Source organism: Syngnathus scovelli, chromosome 16 (assembly GCF_024217435.2).
Source record: "Syngnathus scovelli strain Florida chromosome 16, RoL_Ssco_1.2, whole genome shotgun sequence".
In the NCBI taxonomy this organism is placed as follows: domain Eukaryota; kingdom Metazoa; phylum Chordata; class Actinopteri; order Syngnathiformes; family Syngnathidae; genus Syngnathus; species Syngnathus scovelli.
Genome location: NC_090862.1, coordinates 3718701 through 3732824, shown reverse-complemented (window position 1 = coordinate 3732824; position 14124 = coordinate 3718701). Strand labels below are relative to the sequence as shown.

At 37.6% G+C, this 14124-nt stretch overlaps 1 protein-coding gene across 1 annotated transcript in view; it reads left to right on the top strand.

Moving 5' to 3' along the window:
• Positions 1 to 13075, top strand: part of LOC125983524 (alpha-1,6-mannosylglycoprotein 6-beta-N-acetylglucosaminyltransferase B) — a 28482-nt gene extending 15407 nt beyond the window's left edge. Inside the window, exons 9-18 of the mRNA XM_049744872.1 lie at positions 5055 to 5186; positions 6223 to 6356; positions 6986 to 7116; positions 7451 to 7456; positions 8142 to 8297; positions 8463 to 8609; positions 8765 to 8881; positions 10443 to 10517; positions 11493 to 11764; positions 12400 to 13075. Of these exons, the coding sequence (XP_049600829.1) occupies positions 5055 to 5186; positions 6223 to 6356; positions 6986 to 7116; positions 7451 to 7456; positions 8142 to 8297; positions 8463 to 8609; positions 8765 to 8881; positions 10443 to 10517; positions 11493 to 11764; positions 12400 to 12598 (1369 nt within the window). The 3' untranslated portion in view covers positions 12599 to 13075. The remainder of the gene's footprint in view (positions 1 to 5054; positions 5187 to 6222; positions 6357 to 6985; positions 7117 to 7450; positions 7457 to 8141; positions 8298 to 8462; positions 8610 to 8764; positions 8882 to 10442; positions 10518 to 11492; positions 11765 to 12399) is intronic.
• Positions 13076 to 14124: the final 1049 nt, after the last annotated feature.

Sequence of the window (14124 nt, the reverse complement as noted above, 5' to 3'; positions counted from 1 at the left end):
ATTTTCTGTGGGCGGTGAGAAGTCGATGCAGACAGGCTGATGATAATGTGTGCTTGTTAGCGAGCAAACTATCCAGTAGTGTAGAGAAGAGCCCGTGGCGTTAATGAGTTTGTGCTGCCCTTTGAGCTTAAATATCAGGCTGGGAAGAAAAGGTGCTTTGATAAGGGCAGAGTCAGGAGATCCGTGAGGTGGGGGAAAAGCTAGCCTCACCATTATTTACCTCACTAATTGATGTCATGATGTATTGACTCGTGGCAGGGGTAACTCATTTGGGAGCGAGATGGTAACAATGCTTCAGAATCGTATGAGCTGACACGAAAACGATTGCTTTGCCTGTTTTTATCCGAATTTTTTTTTTAGATTGACATTGAAGTGGCAATATGTGTTTACACAAAATGTCTCCTGTAGGAAAAAAAAAAAAGCTGCATTATCGATGCCTGACGCCACGTGGCGTGATAAATAATGAAAGTGGGCCATTTGAACCGTGCAGCCGAAGAAACATGCGGCGGTTAGGGTTGTTAAATCGTAACTGCTGGTGTGTGATGTGTGTGTGTGTATGTGTGTGTCAGCAGATTTGGAGATACACAGTGGAGAGCTTGTTAGTAAATATACATTTCTAGATTCAGCCTGCATGGCATTGCTCCGGAGTTGATATTCATCAGGAAATAAAATGTGCAGCCTAAGGGGAAAACGTAATGGTGGAGGCTGAAATTGAAGCCAAATGGATTTGTCAACCTCTTTGGGATGCAGTGTCCGTTTAGATATCAGAGGCTCGAATGATACGACTCAAGTTTCTGATTTTATGACTCGGCTAAAATGAAAGTCTGGGCAATATGACTGTGTATCTTTTTGTTTGTGAGCATCCGCCATATTTGTCAACTTTTTTTTGTTATGTTCTGTAAAGGATATATTTTTAAATGATCATAAGCAACATTCCCAAATCCATTTCCCCATGAGTGTTATTGAGTAATATGTATACTTATCTCTCAATTTCATATTCTTGCTCGCCCACTTGCTATTAAATTGACTTATGTGGGTTTTGCTCCCACGGAGTCCCTTGGGCTTGGATCTATTTACATCTACTCTTAGCTTTCCCACTCATGTTTTAAGAAGAGGCTCAAAATGGCAGCTCGTATATTAAAATTCCTTGATATGAATTATATTTTTTTTTTATTCAAGCCCAGAATTTCTGAAGAAGACTGGCCACGACTCTGTCTACATCTTTAGCTCTATAAGTCAATTGTTTCCCTTTTATCTGCTTTTGACACGTCCTATTGATTAATAATGTTGATCCCAGTCGAGAAACATCAATTTCCACCCTTTGTGGCAGCACCTAATATTTCTCAGCCTCTCAAATGAATATTAAATTGTCACTTTGTCAGTAACCACCGGCACATTTATCACATGATTGATTAAATAGAAACATCTATTGCGCAATATCGAATAGCCTTGATCAATTTGACGCCTGTGATTTAGGCAGATGGTTGAAATTCCCTTAAGAGTTGTTTACTCAGCTTCCGTGCAGGGAGTGGCTGTTTGTCCGTCTATATTTGTATCAGGGTGATTGATTGGGAACCGTTCCAGGTTGCAGTTTGCATTTCACCCAATGTCAGCGGTGATCAGCTCCAGCTCTCCGCGACCCTGAAGAGGAGAAGTCCCATAGAAAAAAGATGAATAGATTCTGCTTTCTTTGCCTCAGTGCACTATTTCTGAAAGCTTCTTCTTGGATGTTGATTTGGCGTTGAGTCATGCGGGGAGCAGCGTGAAGATGCGAGGAGGATGAAGCCTCTCAGTAACTCAGAGTGGTGATGATGACATCATTGGTGTTTGGTCTGTATCTGCAGAGCGAGAATAGCTAATTAATGAGAAACAAGTGATGTCTGGGGACATCGAGTTCACATGTGGACATATAATGGGTTCATCCAGAGATAATCTGAAGACAATCCCCGTCACCTCTCAGGAGCTACTTTTAATAGATTGTACAAATCTCATCTTCTTCTTTTCTGTGGTTGACATCAACTTCACCTCATGCTTTTGTATCCCCTTCTCACTTGTGAGTGCTGCTTTGCATTTTGCCTATGGCTTTTCAATTATTATTCCGCGGGCTCCTCGAAGGTACTATCAGGAGTGGTCACACTTTCTCAAGTGTGTGATAGTGTCAGAGTAACTAAGGATTTATTTTTAGAAATATCAGTGTGTCAAACGCATGGGTAATCAGTCGGCTTGTCGAGTTGGCCCAGAGACAATGAGGTGTCATATCAGAAAGGTCGATAAATGATGATCCTCGTTATAGCGGCAGTCTCGGGTTGGTGGCCGGTGCGTATGTGCTCACCTTGCAGGATTCTGATTTATTTACCTCCGTTTTTATGTTTTATGATTGGAACCAAAAGCTGCAGCAATCTTGTGAGAACTCTTGTATGAAACCAAACTCTGTAGATGGCAATTTACCTCCCTTTTTTTTTTTTTAGCTTTGTCTACAAAATATTTATTGATGTATTTATTCATTTATTATAACTATTTATTTACTATACATATTTTTAATTATAAATATGTATTTATTATACATTTTTATTTATTATATTTATTTATTTAATTTATTTAAAAAGGCGCCCTAATTTATCATGATTTATTCTGCTGTACGAACGGCAACAGGTGGACAAACATTTATTCTAGCATCAGTTGTGTATCGACATTTTCCCTCTTAAAGAAAGCCCAATTTGTTTTTAAGAGCACTTTGTCACCGAGACCCGACATTTAAATCCATCTCAACGTCCAAAACATCTTTCGCGTCTTTAACTCATGAATTTTTCCTACCTAACAAAACGAGGTATTCATACGCAATGCTTCTCAATGCGCTCTTAAAAGAGAGAGAAAAATGAAATATGGCGAGAATACAAATGACTTGCTGACTGTGCATTGCAGTCAACTCACCCCGCCTCCTCCCTAAAAGTTGATTTCTCACCCAGATGATTTAATACGGACATATATAGAATCTCTCTAACCTTAACCGAGCGCATATTGTCATCTAATGGATAACATTTACGAACCTCATTCATCATTATATAATACATAAGTCAAGGCCGTCACAAGTTTCTGTTGTTTTCACAGCATTCATCTTAACATTATTATTTTTACATTATTAACTTTTATTATTATTATTTATTTCATTTAATTATTTATTTTATTTTTTATTATTTTAATTTTATTATCTTAACATCATTATTATTATTATCTTGTGCGTCTTGACATCTGAAGAAATTGACAATAAAGCAGACTTTGAACTTTGAACTTTGAACAGTAAAACAGCTCAGATTGTTTTTTTTATACAATTCAACACTAATTTCATCATATGAGGTCTCACTATGGGGGGGGGGAAATAGATGTTAGTATGTCCACACTAACAACTCTTCATCGCACGATAATCCTTTTACTATCACATTTGCATATATCCAATTAGACCTCTAGCAGCATCAGTGGATCTCTTCGGGGCAATGTCACGTAACATTTCAATCTTATTTCCTGTAACACATGTCCTCTTACATTAGTCCTGCTCAGCTATGAGCAACATGTTAAGATAATTGGTCATTGCAATATGTATTTGAAAAGGGGGCGTGTCTTCTAGGGTTATATCGCAGCACACAAATGCTGCAGGGGTGACTGGCACTTTACTAGCCTAAGTGCAGAAATCCATTTGGGTCTACCTTGTGATCGACAAATTTTTAACTTAAAGTGCCGTTAGCTGACACATTCCTGCTATTCGTGTCATTTAGTGTCGACAACCACCTGCCACCAAGTTGCACCGATGGCTGTGTGCAAATAATGAGCGACCGCCATGCTGAGTGTATTCGTTACTAGGTGAAATGTGGCATGACGATTTTGCTGGGGAAATTTGTTTTTCAACCACCCAGCGTGTTATTTGGGACTGGTCGAGCTTTGCGTGCATGCAGAAGTAGCTTTGTGTGTGATTAGATGCTCTTCACATAATATAAATTATACACCGCTCAAGTAGGTCATGGAGAAATTCAGGTGCTACATCTTTGTCTTAACTATTGTATAATTAATCCATCATGCATTGTGTATGTAGTGCGTATTCGATTTGCCAAGGAGTTTTTCTCACTATATTTTCGCCAACTTTTTTTTTTGTCCCGTAATATGCTCTACAACTAGTTAAACAATTATATCATGATTGAAGGCCCAACCCATTTGGATTTTCTTAGGCAGATTCCAATATTTGGAGGAATAAAATTCCGATAATGGACAAATCAGCTGAGTAATTTAAAAAATAAATAAATAAATAAAATAAAATACACATTTTCAACAGTTATAGCAATAAAGAGATAAATTACAGGCAGAATATTTAACTATTTTAAAAATTTCACATAATATATAATATTAATAATATTATATAATTTAATATAAATTTAATATCAAGTTTAATTATAGTAAATATTCTCAATTATTTACTTGAAATAAGCAAAATTTGTGTCACATGGCATTTATTTTAACCTTCGAAGACATCTGTGTTCCATTCATGCCTTGTTATGTTTCTGCAATGCACATGCAAACAAAACACTGTCGCAACATTTTGCATGATGTGACAAGCGCCATGAAGGCGTCGTGACAAACGCGTGGAGCAGAAATAATACTTGAAAGCAGTCATTCCGGTGTTGTGTCAAAGATGTGCTGTCAGTGTTGCACAGATAATGTGTGCATGTGAGTGTGTGTGTGTGTGTTCTTATGAGATCCAAAACCAAGCTGTGTGGACAAATTGGCTGACTCCCCTATTGCGAGACTTGCTCGCTGTGTTTGTACGCTTCAATAGCTTCACTATCATCTTCCTGAGAGTACTGACATGCTTCACAAAGCAATTGAGTTCTTTTTTATTTTTTTTAATTCTTTACTCTTTGAACACACTGCCTGTGTCTGTATCTATACATCACCCAGGATGATTTCATACTTGCACACACACACACACGTTCCTTCAAAGTCAAAAAAAAAAAAGACCATGTATAATAAGACAACAATCAACTTCAATATTGATATCCTGTCTGCAGGCTTTTGGGAGTCCCTCCAGGGAGAGGAAGCTGCCCTCTTACCGGCCCTCTGCCCTTTGACCTCATCTACACAGACTACCACGGCCTCCAGCAGATGAAGCAGCACATGGGGCTGTCACTAAAAAAGCACAAGTTAGTGTTTTCCCCTTCCTACCTGTGTTGATTATTAAAATTTCTCATTATTATGAGCCAGATACTTTGCAGGTATCTGCAAATCTAAATTAAAAATAATAATCTAAAATATTTTTGGGTGAAATGGAAAAAATTGAAAATACAAGCTATCTAAAATGTCACACAGAGAGTGAGGTACTATTTGTTAATTACTACTTTAACTTAGATTCTCTCTCGAGGCCCAATACTGATTATGGCTGTGGGCAGTGTGCTGATAAATCTTCTTAAATTGGATTACATCAATTGATTTTAGGCTTCCCTGTGTGATCATTTTGTGTTTACTGCTGATCTCGCTGGCTCTTATAGCCCATTTAAAATGAAACGTGCAGGTGCACCCTTAATTAGATTTCAGTACTTCAAAATAGTTTCTTTTAAGGGTCAAACGCTGTAATTGAAAATGCATCGAAAAATATATATATTTTTTTTTCTGTCTTTATGTGAGCAGTCAAAAGGCAGTTCGGTGCAAGGCTTAAGCTTTTCAATATAATAAGCATTATGAAATGACTCATTTTCTGGTGGATGGACTGCTATTCTACCTGGTTACTATGGCAACACAGCTTTTTTTTTTAATGCTTTTGTCAATCATATTAGAATGACTTTCATTGATCCAAGTATACACAAAAAAATGTTGTGGTAAGCGTTCTTACAATATTATCAATATTTGATTTTAAAAATAACATTTAAAAAATCCGATGAAGCAAAAATTGTAAAGGCCCATTTCTGTTTTTCAGAAATAAATATATTTAATTAAAAGTGCAACCTATCTACAATTAACCTCGAAATAAAAACTAATGTGTAATTTAGTCAACAAAGTGACTACTTTACTCCTTTAATTACCGACCTCATTTCTCCAAATGTCTCGGATAGGCAGACTGATGCACACACAAATCAAAATACTGATGGAAAAAAAACCCATAAGTGTGACAGCATTTATTTTTAGTCATCAATTTATCAAGCATCAGAAATTCTTATTATAACTCCACTTCATATTTTCTAGGTGCCACATCCGTGTGATTGACACTTTTGGCACGGAGCCGGCTTACAACCACGAGGAATATGCCACTCTGCATGGTTACAGAACCAACTGGGGCTACTGGAACCTTAACAGCCAACAGTACATGACCATGTTCCGTATGTGGATATCTTAATGTGATATGGATTACTCACACTCATCCACAAATACTTCAAGGTGTGCACATCTGCAGTGCGAGTTGTTGCTGTGCTTCGAGCTGAGCTGGAGGGCGTCCACAGAACAGCTGCCTCTGCGCCTATGCGTCAAGCCGCCAACTGTGGCCAGCAGTTCCCCGTCGCACTGACTCATGCACACGCATGCCAAAACAAAATTAAAATCTGTTTTACCGACGGGAACGAGCATAATAATCAATCAGTCGATTAAGTGTTCATTAAGTGTTCAGTTTTTATCTTCACTCTGTTTACTCGTTACGCCTCCTTATTAGTGTCATGATAGATGGGTGTCAAACTCAAGGCCCGGGGGGTCAGATTTGGCTCGGTCGTTTTATTTTACGTGGCCCGCAAAGGCCTTCACAAAGAACTTTAGTTTTCTTGGTAAAATATTAAAATTGGCTTCATTTTTAATAACATTTATATATTGCAAGCATTTTTCAATCTCCATTTTAAAATTAAAAAATATATATTTTTACTGGCTTGTAATTTCAGAACTATACAATCGTCCATCAATTTTGTCGTTGTAATATTAGTTTTGTGCTCCAGCCTAAATTGTGTCGTTTCTTCTGTTACAGCTCACACCCCAGATAATTCTTTTATGGGTTTTGTGGCGGAGGAACTCAATGATACTGCAAGACTGAACATCCAGAAAAGCAAAGTAAACAACATGGCTGTCGTCTATGGCAAAGAGGTCAGCATGTGGAAGGTAAAAAAAAAAAAAAAAAAAAAGTTCTTATAGTCATATAATTTCTGAGTTATTTGTTGATAAGAAGTTTTCCTAGTTGTTCCGCCTGGAACGTGACGTAAAACTCTGAAACTGCAAGAATATTTAATTCATTTATGTCGGAGTCACTTCTTTGAAAGTTCTTTTGAAGTAAGCCGCATTCTCTCCAGAATCGTCTTTGTTCAACCGCAGCTCTTTTTTTTTTTTTTACAGTTTGAAAGTTAAAATTCCAAAGGGCAATTTGTCTTTCTTCTCACTAATGACCTTTTTTTTTTTTTTTTTTCCTCACTTGTATCATGACCACCGACGCTCGTAGCTTCACGTAAGTAAACGAAGCTTATAGACACCTCTTTAAATCAACATGAATTAATGCTCTGTAATTCCTTCTCATTTATTATTCATCCCCTTTGTGACTTTTTTGTTTGGTGTGCTGTGAGATTTTTCAAATGTAAAATAGATGCCTTTGCTGACTAAAGACTGGGAGACATCGCCTCAAGTGCGCCCCCTCCCCCTCATATATTTTCTCAGTCTTTCTAAAAAGTATGGAGTTACATTCATATGACATTTATAAATGATATATAACTCAAAGACACAGCTTGAGTAAATCATTCATAACATTCTTCAGAATCACTTTTCAACCCAGTATGCATTTTAGTCATTCTTGTCCGCATAGCTCGACAATTATGGACGTCAATTGAACTTCGATTTAAGTCGTGCAATCCATCAAAGCCTTTTGCTCTCAAGCACACCTTTTGGGTATTTTGCTCGACTTTTAGATTTTGATCTGTAGTCCTGTTGGGAGAGTTTAACTTCTCGCAGCAGAGAGGCAAAGTACAAAGTGTTGGAGACAAAAGTATTGGGACACTATTTAATGAATTAACAATGTTAATTCTTCTCTACAAGAAAATATTTTCAGACTGTGTCACAAAGTAGCATACATATAAGCATGGATGAATTAGAAACAAATGGAATAAATAAATGAAGTCATACATCTTATGACTCAAAAGGGTAAGGAAACATTCCTATCCATCCTGCATCGCCATATGGAGATCCATGGGACGGTGTACTATGAAACACAGCGTCCCCCAGAGGTGCCCGCCTTTGTGAAGAACCACGGCCTTCTCCCTCAGCAGGAACTGCAGCAGCTCCTTCGGAAGGCTAAGGTGAAACTTTGAAATGAAAATCAAGTGAATGCATTGCGTATGGCTTCCTGACTCATCTTCTCTCTCTCTCTCTCTCTCTCTCTCTCTCTCTCTCTCTCTCTCTCTCTCTCTCTCTCTCTCTCTCTCTCTCTCTCTCTGTCTCTACTATTCATTTCCCCTTAAAAGCTGTTCATTGGATTTGGCTTCCCATATGAAGGTCCCGCTCCTTTAGAAGCCATCGCCAATGGCTGCATCTTTCTGCAGCCCAAGTTTAGCCCTCCTCACAGTTCTCTCAACCATGAGTTCTTCAGAGGGAAGCCCACCTCCAGGGAGGTATGTACACCTTCATGCTCTCGGCTCTAAACATAAAACATTTTTTTCTTTTAACAAAACACATTATAGATGTACAGCTAGGTAATTATTTTTATTTTATTTTATTTTATTTTTTGTACTGTTTCATCATTGATAGGCCACTGTCCTTCTTTCAGGTGTCTTCTCAGCATCCCTATGCAGAGCAGTACATCGGCAAGCCGCACGTCATCACAGTGGACTTTAATAACTCCGAAGAGTTCGACGCAGCCATCCGTGACATCGTAAAGAGTAACGTACGTTTGGAAACTCACCCCCTTGCTCATGCAACCCATTTGTGACCCTCACGTATTATTATCTTGGACTGTACTAATCGCACTTGTATCTTGAGAAAATGAGAAATTGATTCTCTTCTTCATGTTTGACCTACTTTGAAGACGGCAACAGAGAGCTCTTCATTGCGTCATAAGAAAATATAAAAAAAATGTTTTGCTGGCTGCCATCTTATAATCATTATCATCATTATAATACATCAGTCTGGAGTTCAGTTAGACAGATTTTCTTTTCCCCCCTAGTAGAATAAAGTGTAATTGCACATCCACCACAGTAGATGGCAGCGGTGCTCTAATTTGTCAGAGCATTTCCAACGAAGTAGACTTCCAACACAGATATTATATAATTTATAGTTGCAGCAAAGAGTTTAAGGCGTGCAAAATATTTTCTTCTCTCTTTCACAAAAAATCCGAAAATAACGAACTCGTTGACCCAACTTGAGCCGTTGTCTCTACGAACTCCCACGGGAAATATCAGGGTAACTGCGTAATTGCTTCACCAGCTCCATCGCTTAATTGCTGCGACTAAAGCCTTTGAGAGTACCATAACAACAGGTCAAAGGGCAGGACAACCAAATAACCGCCTGGACTTCATTAAACCAACTCGATAAAAGTCACCGCAACAGCAACCCCAATAAATCATGTCGCTATACGAAGTTATGAGCCGCAAGATATAATGACTTTACATAATAAGATGTTTGTACTTGTTATCAACAAATAGCTGAAGGTTGTGAGTTTTGCCCAACGTGACTAAAATATTGTTTTATAATTTAATTGAAAACTTTGTCAGTGACCTACAGAGTGTGATCATAACAACTTCAGTGATTTCCAGTAAACATTCATTTAATTCTGTTTAAAGTTGTGCTATTTTGAAAAAAATGTAGTGTTTACTGCATTTAATTAACTGGAGTCAAGAACTTTCGTAGCCACATGACAACAATTATATCCAACGCTTTGCAGCACTCATTTAAATGCCAGTTATTTTTTTTTTAATTTAATTTATTTTCTGTATTTATAGACATTCTCATTACCAATATTTTTTTTTTGCCTGATTAGATGCTTAAGCCACCATGAGAGCAATTTAAATGTAATAGGATAACTGGAGCCACCCCATTTATAATTTTTATTTTATAATATTTTGGGGACTTTTCAACACACTTTCACTTCTGAGCTGGTGTGAGCATTACAAAAAGTAATTAAAAAGTAAAAAGGCCAAACTATTGATCCTGTTCAATTTCCAAATATCCAAAGCCAGACCCAGAATGACTTGGGAGCCCCATCACTTTAATCTTTGTTTTTGACATATTGATGAAGTCATCACTAAAATAATGAAATCAATTTTCAACGCTGTCCCCCCGTGATGTATTAGGTCATTGATTTTAATGTGAAGCGCATGGAACGATATAAGCCTTTCACAATTACGCTAATGAATATGTCAGTGTTGATTAACTACCTTGCTCGGTGACAGTAATTACATTGGCTTAGTTGTGTAGAAAAACAAGTGTTCTTTCATCTGTGTTTGCAGGTGGAGCCTTTTTTGCCGTACGAGTACACTTGTGAGGGCATGCTGGAAAGAGTCCATGCCTATATTCAGAACCAGGTGGGTCCAGATACGCAAAATGCAAAAAAAATAGAAAATGACTGTCCACAAAAGTCAACGACCTCTTTGGATATTTTTCCAAAAAGATACAATAGCATTTTATCTCAAAATTGCATGAAATTTTCAAACTTCTATTCTTGTAATTCCTAATTTCTAATTCCTGATCATTCAGTCAACACTCTTTTTTTTTTGTATCTGATTAAATAAATGGCTATTTAAAAGAAAATATTTAAATTAGATAGTTTGATTTTTGCATTGAAGCAATGGATTTTAAATAAAGACAAATTAGCATTTTATCTCAAAATTGCATGAAAATTTCAAACTTCTATTCTTGTAATTCCTAATTTCTAATTCCTGATCATTCAGTCAACACTGGTTTTTTTTTTCATCTGATTAAATGAATGGCTATTTAAAAAAATATAAAAAATCACATTGGATACGATTGTAGTTTTGCATTGAAGCAATGGATTGGACAATTTCCTCAACATTCCTACATGTTATGAGTTTAAATAAAATAAAAAAAACATCTACCCATTTTTGTTTTAAGAAAGGTAGAGCAAGATTGGAAGACTAGTTATTGCCTGGAGGTGCCGGAGACGCTTTAATAAACGGCTCTTGAGGCCAGAGGGACATGTCAGAGAAATGTTATTACCTGAGTCTTATGAATAGCTGGAGCTGGAAGGAGGGAATCTAATCCTGCCTCTCAAAGGAGCATGATTCATCTTTAATTCTCATTTGTTGTTGGGTGGAATAACCACATAGGAAAATTTGACAAGCATTTGTCAGCCATATCAAGCACCTTTTGTATTGTCATGGTCGTTTTGTTTTTTCTCCTATGGGTTGCCCAGATGCTATTCAACCTGCTCATTTGAATATGCAAATTGTAATCACTCATTCGTGGAATTTATTTTCACCGGCAGGTCAATGTGTTGGCGCTGTAACGGCTGATCAGAGTTATTTGATGTGCACCTGTAGGATTTTTGCTCTCCTGAAGCTTCGTTTCCTCCAGTAAACGCTTCGAGGGTATGGCAAGGTAGCCCATTGGCTCCTTTCATGTTGCTGCCCAACTCCAGCGTCCTAACTTGGGCGTCCAACGTCACCTCCTACACATCCTGGCCCCCCCTGGGTGCCCTGCAGCTCTTGGCTTCGTTGCAGGGGGAGTCGTGTGTGAAGGCCTGCCAGGATGCGGGCTTAATCTGTGAACCTGCCTTGTATCGCTTCATCAACATTAAGGAAGCCTTTAATGCGTAAGATGTGTGCATTTTTACTCGATACTGTGTTTTGCAGAAAAATAGGACACTGTAATTGTTTACATTTTTTTTCTTTTTAATTATAATTATTTTTTAATTCATTTATTTTTATTAGTTTTTGAAAAATTGCTTCTTTCAGTTTAGCTTTTATTGATTTTTTTTTATAAATGGACAATTTTTCAAGCGCAAGATTTAAAATAAAAAAAGGTCACACTGTATTGTGTGATAAACTACAATTTACAAACGACGATTCAACCTTCAAATTCCAAAATAAATGCATTTAAATCTAGCGTGAATGAAATAACCGACAAAGGACATTTTCACAATAATTATAGCTAGCTTCATAAATGTAAAATGTAGTTTCAGTCAGTTGTGCTTTTTTTCAAAGCAATCTTTTTTTATTTCCTTTTTCAAATCTATTCTTAGTTATTTCCAGTCTTTTTTTATTGAGTATAACCTTGCACCTGATAAACGACAACACTGTATTTTCCTCATTGGACATTTTTCCATCTGTCTTCACAAACCACATCAAAAACATTGTCGTACTCCCTTTAGATTTTTCCATCAGATTGAAAAAAAATATATTTCCATTTTCCTCAAATACACTGTGTCCTCTACCTTTTGTCTTCAAGGCTGGACTTCCAATGTGCAGGACTGGAGTCGGAGATGAATCACCTCTTTCCCGCCTTCTCAGCAGAACATGCAGAATGTAGCCTGCAGCAAGACCCACTGCTGTTCAGCTGTGCAGGTGCCAGCATCAAATACCAACGCCTTTGTCCCTGCAGAGACTATCGAGATGGCCAGGTGGCCTTGTGTAGAGACTGTTTGTGACTGGCGACACCTGCTTCAGTTATCCCAGGAGATTCTCTCCGACTGGTTAACTTGTGGTCTTGCTCAAACGTTTTGACATGAGCCACCGTGAAAAAAAAATCCTTTACAATCTGGATGGAGAAGAAAAAAAAAAAAAAACTCAGGGACTTGCATGATTGTACTTTATATTTGTCAGGCTTTGAGTCTCAGTCGAAAGGTTTACGTGTGTGCTTTAGGACCATATGAAAGTTATTGATCGTAAATGTCTGTGAGCTTACAAATGAATTTCCACGCAAGTAAAAAAAAAAAAAAAAAAAGGGACATCATGCTTGAAAATCTTCAATGTGAGTGTCTTGATATTGTTTCCAAACCTTTCAGTGATCAAAGTGTATATTTGTATCAGATGCACCCAAAGCCATTTACACCATGTTGAGATGTACTATTTTCCATGTCTTGTATTTGTACATAATTATTTAATAAATACACAAAACAACAAAATGGTGTGTTGTAATACCATCCGATTATTTTCTCATTTCATCCCCACAGCCATGAAAGCATTGGAGGAAAGGTAAAGTATGCAAAGTGTACAGGTCGGCACCTCATTTGCAAAATCTATTCAGAGGTCACGCTTAACATGTAACATGTGCCAACAGACAGACGTGACCTTTCCAAGACCGGCAGGAGTCTTTGGTGCCTGAAAAAAATCCACACAGATTACAGGTATGTACGAAATATTTTCCATCATTAAGTTCAACAGGACTTTATTATTTAATTATCAAGTCTACACCAAAATAATTGAAAATACCACTAATGTTAATTGCTTTACAACTTTCTCATTTAATCTTAAATATACATTTTCCTCCGCAGTGGTAATTTTCATTTTCATCGATTGATCCCTGTGGTTAACTCCTGGTTGAGATTGCCCCCCCTCATGCAAATACCAAGATGCAAAGAAGAGACCCGAGGTAACGCGTTCCGCTCCATTTGCGGAGTGTTCTGCGCGTGTGTGATAAGGCTAGTCTCATTTAAAAACAACCAGGGGCATCACAGGTGGGGTGTGAAGGCGGCGAGTAAATATTGAATCAGCAAGGGTTAATGTTGGCATTTCACTTCATCTCATTCTGTCATATTCATTAATCGACACGCGATAACGCATCAGAATTCTAACGTCGCCGCCGCGTCTGTCGACCCAGATGGTGTTAAAAGCTGCTTCACGGATATCTTGCTGGAAATTACACCATTAATGCAAACTGTCAGGATTTGCATAGTCACTGAAGCGGTTTTATCCATCTGTTTTACACACCCGCATTGCACTGAGTATACATTTAAGAGTAACTTGTTGTAAAATTTCAGATTAGCAATCTTCGTAAGCGTGAAGCACTTTGATAGTGACGAAAATATTTCAACGGAATGAAATTACCAGTATTATTGGTGATCAATGTATTTTTTTATGTACCGTATTTTCCGCACTATAAGGCGCACCTAAAAACCTCCAATTTTTTCAAAAGCGTGCCTTATAATCCAGTGCGCCTTATATATGGACAAAG